At 36.1% G+C, this 7,269-nt stretch overlaps 1 protein-coding gene across 1 annotated transcript in view; it reads left to right on the top strand.

The window, feature by feature from the left end:
* The window catches only part of LOC107700288 (sperm-associated antigen 17), a 15,723-nt gene extending 8,590 nt beyond the window's left edge, over positions 1 to 7,133 (top strand). The window contains 16 exon segments of the mRNA XM_074187055.1: positions 692 to 852; positions 982 to 1,111; positions 1,476 to 1,681; positions 1,762 to 1,867; positions 1,956 to 2,083; positions 2,176 to 2,346; positions 2,644 to 2,757; positions 3,645 to 3,795; positions 3,948 to 4,078; positions 5,186 to 5,377; positions 5,611 to 5,724; positions 5,860 to 5,914; positions 6,546 to 6,654; positions 6,857 to 6,888; positions 6,891 to 6,909; positions 6,995 to 7,133. Coding sequence (XP_074043156.1) covers positions 692 to 852; positions 982 to 1,111; positions 1,476 to 1,681; positions 1,762 to 1,867; positions 1,956 to 2,083; positions 2,176 to 2,346; positions 2,644 to 2,757; positions 3,645 to 3,795; positions 3,948 to 4,078; positions 5,186 to 5,377; positions 5,611 to 5,724; positions 5,860 to 5,914; positions 6,546 to 6,654; positions 6,857 to 6,888; positions 6,891 to 6,909; positions 6,995 to 7,133 — 1,958 coding nt within the window.
* Positions 7,134 to 7,269: the final 136 nt, after the last annotated feature.

The raw sequence follows: 7,269 nt of genomic DNA, 5'->3' as shown, positions 1-7,269 counted from the left end.
TGCATCAAGCCTTTCTTTCAGACAGACGAGACGTGCAAGTATTCAAACTTAGTCTTATTAATTGATACATTAGGTATCATTTGCGCCTTTTCACAAAGGTGTGTTTGAACTAAGAATTTGATGTTCCCTTCAGGCTGTAGATCTGCTGAATATGCAAATGGTTCCATAACTTCATATTCTTATTTTCTCTTCTCTCTACTGCGTTAAGCTTTAACCCTTTCCTATACCAACTGTATGTGTGTGTGTGTGTGTGTGTGTGTGTGTATGTGTATGTTGGACCAGTTTAAGTGTTTATGTAGTATGTTGGACTAGTTTAAGTGTTTATGTAGTTAATAAAGTCTTATTTGTATCACACTTGACGTTGTTCATTGTTTGCTCGTAACTGGAGTCACTTAATCATGCAGATTTATGCTACAAGCTCTTTGTAGAATTGTACAGTAAGAAAGTTATTTCCCTTAACCAGGAAATTAACGTTCTTAGAATTGACAGACAGTTGACCCTGAGAGGTCAGCTAAATATCTACAGCGGATCTAAATATTTATAATTAATTATAACTAGTTATGATTAATTATTCATATTTCCCCATGAGCTGATTCGCAACAAAGAATAGGCCTAGCCTGTTTTGTATTCATAGTTTCTCTCTGTTTGAAGACACCGAGAGCATCTGTAAAGTCTTATCTGTGTTTTTTAGATGAGGAATCTTATGTTCGATCTCTGCTGATACGACAGAGATTTTATAATTCAGGGTCTAGATCAGATCTGACCCCAGACTTCAGCATACACGCTGAGGTCTCCAGGGTCATCACCGGCAGAGGGACTGTCATCAAATAGAAGAAAGATGGTTCTACTGAGGTATTCACTTACATACATATGGTTGAACAAAAATGCACTTTTTATGCACATAATACAGATACATAAAGCACACTCCTAATAAAATAATGACCTCATGGAGGAAGTATACAGTATATGTGTGTGTTTCAGGTCCTATTTGCAGATGGTACAGTCAGTACGAGTCCAGACTCTGGACCAGTGTGTGTGCTGGTTCCGCACATACTCTTAAAGGAGGAAGAGCCTATTGAAGAGATGACAGTGGACAAAGACACTAACTTTAGTGTCTTTGTCCACTGTCATCTCTTCAATAGGCTCTTCCTCCTTTAAGAGTATGTGTGGAACCAGCACACACACTGGTAGAGAAAAGGTAGAGAATACCACATCAGCGCAAACAAATCCCTTACTGAAAACGTGTTAGGATACTGATCTATTTATTCACACCATGTACACTGAAAAAACTATGTAACATTATAAATGTCTTTCCTGTCATTTTTTAAATAAATTTAATGCATCTTTGCTGAATTTATTTCTTTAAAAAAATCTTACTGCACTACTTAATAAGTATATGAATCTGAATAAGTATATGAATGAGAGAGGCTGTAATGTCCATTTAAAGTATATTCAACATCTTTTGTTGTTCACAGCAGGCAAGGCTGATTCTAAGGTAAATAAAGAGGTTGAGCAACAAAAGTCCAAGGAAAATGAAAAACCAAAATACTATCTCGAGGTTAATGGAGGTTCTTGGACCACCACAACGCCCTCTGGCTTCAGAGTCGCCTCTGTGGCCGGGAAGGAAGTTGAAGTGCAGCCGATACTGGCCTATCATGCTACAGACACCTTCAGTGGGACAGTAAGTGCCTCGTCATTCAAAACCAACATCTCCTTTTGTGTCAATATATGACTGTTGTAATACAAATTATACATGTATAGGCTGTGGTCACAAGAGAGGACAAAGTGCTGTCTGTGCTGAAGAAAGATGGCACTGTGTTAGTGGATCACGCTGATGGAATGCGTATTAGCACCTTCTACCAGCAGGGTGAGCTACAACAACATCTGAGCTCAGGTGCAAGAGTTTTTTTAATGCAGTAACATAATTGACAGTAAGTGATTAAATCTGATTTCAGCAAAGAAACTGGTTAGGGTGGAAAAATCTGAATTTGCAACGGTGATAATGGACTATGAGGGAAGAACGTGTGATGTTATTTGCGGGGATGGCACTTCCATCAGCGCAACTGCACATGGATCATATAAAGTAAGAGGGTGGATGGAAGAATATGTGAGAGATATATATGAGTCAACAACATCATATGTAAATGCTCTCTCCTCTCTGTCACTTTATTGTAGATTTATCCTCATGGTGGAGGTGTCCTCCATATTTATAAGAATGGTGGGGCAGTGTACACATCTCACCAGTCTCAACAGAGATCAGAGAAGGACCCACTAGGCCAATATGTGATGAACCACAGAGAAGATGTCCTGTGTCATGTGATGGACCCAGAGGGGACCCACTTTCAAGTACTTTCCATGAAATGTCTATTGTGAATAAATATGTATTTTTCTAGTTATGGTCAGCTCTAAAATATTTGAGTGTAACTGTTTTTGTAAGGACAAAATTTAATTTAATTGGGGTTTTTAATATTTGAGAGGGTGTAAACAACAATTCAATTTCTGTGTGGCTGTTGCAAAGTGATTATTTTATATAAGTATTATTGTAATGGTTTTAGTTTTAGTTAACAATAACAACACTGAAGTGACAACAAACTCTTGTATCCAAGTCATCCTGAATAAAAACCCAGAACATATTGTGGGCAGGTTAATGCAGATGGTCAGATCACTGTCACGGCTAATGGATCAGAAAATAATGAGCCAGAGCCAGAAACAGAACTTCAACAGAACACTGGCTTTAAAACACACCCACCAAGGTAAGTCCCTCAAGAAAACACAACCAAGGTCACTTAAAGACAAGTAGATTTTCTAAGAGATTATTAACTGGAAAGACTAGAAAGACTATTAACTTGAACATACTAGACATGAAACTAGCACAGCTATGTAGAAAATCAGGAACAATTATACAGTTTGAGGTCATTATAGAAAAATATCGACTGCAGAATTGACTATTACAAGAAGCCATGTAATATATTTAGTTATTTTGATCTGCTAATGTTGACTTTTTTTATTTAATGTAATGCTAATATTGCCACTCACACATCTGTTGTGCAGTCATTGTCTTTTCTTTCTGTGTCTATATTCAGTACTGTACAAATATATTTAAAGCAGTAAGATTTGTTCTGGAAAGAATTAATACTTTTATTAAGCAAGGAATAAATAAATGGGTCAGAAGTGACAGTAAATTCATTTATAATGTTACAAAATATTATATTTCAAATAGATTCTGTTCTGTTGAACTTTCTACTCATCAAAGAGTCCTGAATTTTTTTTATCAGTTTTTATATAAATATTAAGCAGTACATCTGTTTTCAACATTTCCACATAAGAACTGTTTCTTGAGCGATAAATCAGCATATTAGAATGACACTGAAGTCTGGAGTAATGATGCTGAATATATATATATATATATATATATATATACACAGTATATATATTTCATATTAATATAATAACATAATAATAACAATAATATTCATAATAATATTTCATAATATTGTTTTACTGTATTTTTTATCAAATAAATGCAGTCTTGATGAGTGTAAGGGACTTCTTCAAAAACATTAAAGAATCTTACTGACCCCAAACTTTTAAATAGTAGTGTATTTACTTGAAAAATTTACATTGCATTTTGTTTGCATTACAAGTGACATGTTTAAAACTGAATATTGTTTGTGGTACATGAGGACTGTTCAGCCTCAGAGCTGCTGAGAGCTCAAGATGTTGAAGATCTCCTACAGAAGGCTTACTGTGACTCTTCTATCGCCATTCTCACTGACCCACTACCGGACTCACAACGTCAGGACACTTTCCATTCATTCTGTGCATTGTTACTGGCCTCTGTCTTTATTTTCAACATCATTCCTTTTGAAATTATATTTAATGCAAGCATAAATGCAGCAAGTACAATATCTCAAGTATTCAAGTTCTCTTGATTGATTTCTCTTCAGAATCATTGAGCATCACTCTGCTAAGGCCCTGCCCAGACATCAACTCTCATTGGCTCTCATCCAAGCAAGGTAATGACATCATTCCCACACACCTCAAATCCAGGAAATGGGAGTCATTCCCTGCATCTGAGGTAATTCATAATCTATAGGTGATCCATTTTAGGTGTAAACTTCCTTTTAGTATTAGCTTTGGACCTGCTGTGGCACAAATAACTTGCTTTATAATGTCAAAACAAATCCACATTAAAGTGCTCCTATTATGCCATTTTTAAGGTTGCTAATATTGTTTTATGAGTCTCCTAAAACAGGTTTACATGCATGCAAGATCAAAAAATACGTTAGTTTTCTCAAAAAATAGATTTAATTTTACCTCATTTCTAAATGATTCGTAAACGACTCGTGCGAAGCAGTTCATAGAATCAGTCTCTCTAAACCCCTCCTTTCCGTGAGCCCTCACTGCTGTGATTGGTCAGATGGCGCAGACCTTTGTGATTGGTCCAGAGCCGTAGAAATTGGCTCTGGATTGGTCTACCGCGTACAGCGCGTGTCGGAAACGAAACGCCCATTGCCATGACGGAATGACAGCCCTGGAGACTTGTCAATACATAGAAAAGATGGTATCGATTGTACCTTACCAATTCGAGCCGGAGTCTGTTGATGAAACGGTTGAAGTGGCTGATCGACAAGTGACTGATTCGCAAGCACGACTGGAGCAGGACGTTTCTCAGTGGTAAGTGTCAAGTGTTAACAAGTTTGTGGTAATTATAAGATGTGATAAAAACAAATTTACTCTCACAGCGTAGGATTCAGCATCTTCTCGACATGATGTTAACCACACGGAATTGTTACTGTTTGTGGGCAGGCAAGTTGGCGACGTAGAACGTGGGCAGACATTATGCAAATGTGTTACTTCGTGACGTAGAGCCGTAACAGAATAAGATTCGAATTCCTGACGACTCGTTTAGGCGATTTCGAGCCGACTCTTTTTTTTGATAGACAATAACTTTATTTATCGTGCACTGTCGGCTTCACAACTTTGCAGATAGTTTATGTTCACATACAGCTACATGACACACTGCATGAAAGGTAATATTCGAAAAGGCATAATAGGGGCACTTTAAATATCCAGTCTTTTTTTTTTCACAAACATGTTTGGAAATGTCTGTCTGTTTTAACATGCAGTTTAGTGTGGATTACCTATAATGCCTTGATGGTTTGTTTCCATCTCTGGTGCTTAGAAGAGGACTCCAGGCCCCCCTTTTGGGACCACCCTTGGTTGTAGTCTTGAGTTAAAGGAGAAACCGCCAAAGTCAAGTTCCATCCGCATCCAACCGGTTTTGGAGTGCCCTGGCCTGCTGCTGGTGCGTCAGATGACCCAGCATGCACCTGTCACCGAAGCATTGTGCAGGAAACTGCAAGACAAAGTCAAGGTGCTCTAATTCCTATAACACATAATAATTAACATGCGATACGCTTTTAGGTTAAGTATATTATAAATATATGATAGTTATATTCTATATAACTAAAAAGTATCAAAATATATATTTATGTAAATAAATATTTTAGCAATATAATTTTGGACAATTGTTTTTTGCATATTTTTAAATATATTAAAAACATACTTGAAAATATATTTTTTTGTTCTATGGGTTTAATAAAACAGGCGTATTTGGAGCAGCTGCTACAGAGAGAGAATCAATGGGAGAAGATGCAGTTGAAGGACCCGCGTACAGCAGAGGAGAAAGTTCATCAGAATGATCTACTGCAGCTTGTACTGGTCAGACAAGATCTACTGTCATATTCTTTAGACAATTTAACAAAGGATTCATCATTCAGATGTCTATAGGTGACATTTATATATTGAATATGCTGGCTTGGCTTTAAATACATTTAAACCTTATGTTTGTTTTAGTCCCTGCCTGATGCTGTAGATCCTCCAGTTGCAATGGAGATAAGGCCTCTGTCAGGTGAGAAAATTGAAATGAGAAATATGAATAAAATATTTCTAAATATGTAATTATAATAATGAAATAATATTTAATATTTAAATAAGTTAATGTTTTCTAAGAGTAATACATCAAAATGTAATAAATGAAACTAGAATTGTTATTTAACCCATTATAGTTATTATATATAATTTATAGTTATTTAATCCTCTGATGCACAGATTATTTAATTACCAAAGGGAAAAAAATAATGTTCATTTATATTTCAAAACTAATAACCATCAAAATACAATAATCTCCATTTTTGTTTAAATTATGATTTTTGAGAGTGTGCACTTCAATATTAGACAGACTCTCAGAAAAAAGGTACAAAGCTGTCACTGGAGCGGTACTCTAAAAAGGTACTAACATGTACGAAAATGTACCATTTAAGGGTAAATAAGGTACAAAGACCTTTTGTACCTTAGGGTATCGCCCCATTGACGGCTTTGTACCTGTTTTTCTGAGAGTGCAGTAAATAGCAATACAAAAAAATGAATTAAATATGAATTTTAGTGACGGCCCTGTAACTAATGGATGATTTGTAGCTCTGTTAAACTCTGTCATTCACAGTGAGGCTCTTACTGTTTGTCTGTTTTTGTTCCTGTCCCAGTTGATGTGGCGTCTCTCTATACTGAAGCAGTGCGAGCAGCTCAACATCCCCACAAGCTCCAGGAAAAACAGAAGAGAAAGTTACCAAGAGGTACTGTTCATTATTTTACGTCTTATCTACAATATGTAAAATGTAGACCAGAATAAGTTATTACATGTAACATGCTTATAACACATAATAGTGGGTACATTTTCTCAGCCAGTGGACTCGTATTTATAGATAAAAAACAGACCACAAATTGTTACAGAAGGTGTGAAAGTGCATGGTGACTAATTGCTCTTATACGGTTTGCTCTCAACTTCTGCTTTTAGTGTCAATAAAAAGAAGCAAAAGTCACTGTGGGAAAACGGATTAACCAGCACAGGTAAACAGTTATTCTGATCGAACGGTTTCGTTTTCAGCAAGTCAAAGACGGCGATGCATAGATGTTTTGCTTATCCAACCTTCAGGCATGAACTCCAGGAGAAGAGAAGACACAGAAATGCACTCTATCGACACCATATCGTTACTCCATACTTTCACCCTGAGCTGAAGGAAATGTCACTCTTTACAAATGAGGCTAGTACAACCATCTGCATATTTCTCTAAGGGCTTAATAGCAATCAGTTTTTCTTTTTTTTTGTTCTTTATTTAGAGCAGGGATTCCCAAACATTTTTGTCAGTCAACCCCTTTGACAAAAAAAAATAAAAATAAATAAATAATAATAATAATAATAATAATAAT

This window comes from Sinocyclocheilus anshuiensis, unplaced genomic scaffold (assembly GCF_001515605.1).
Source record: "Sinocyclocheilus anshuiensis isolate Anshui unplaced genomic scaffold, SAMN03320099.WGS_v1.1 scaffold477, whole genome shotgun sequence".
Lineage (NCBI taxonomy): Eukaryota > Metazoa > Chordata > Actinopteri > Cypriniformes > Cyprinidae > Sinocyclocheilus > Sinocyclocheilus anshuiensis.
This window is presented reverse-complemented; position numbering and strand designations above follow the sequence as displayed.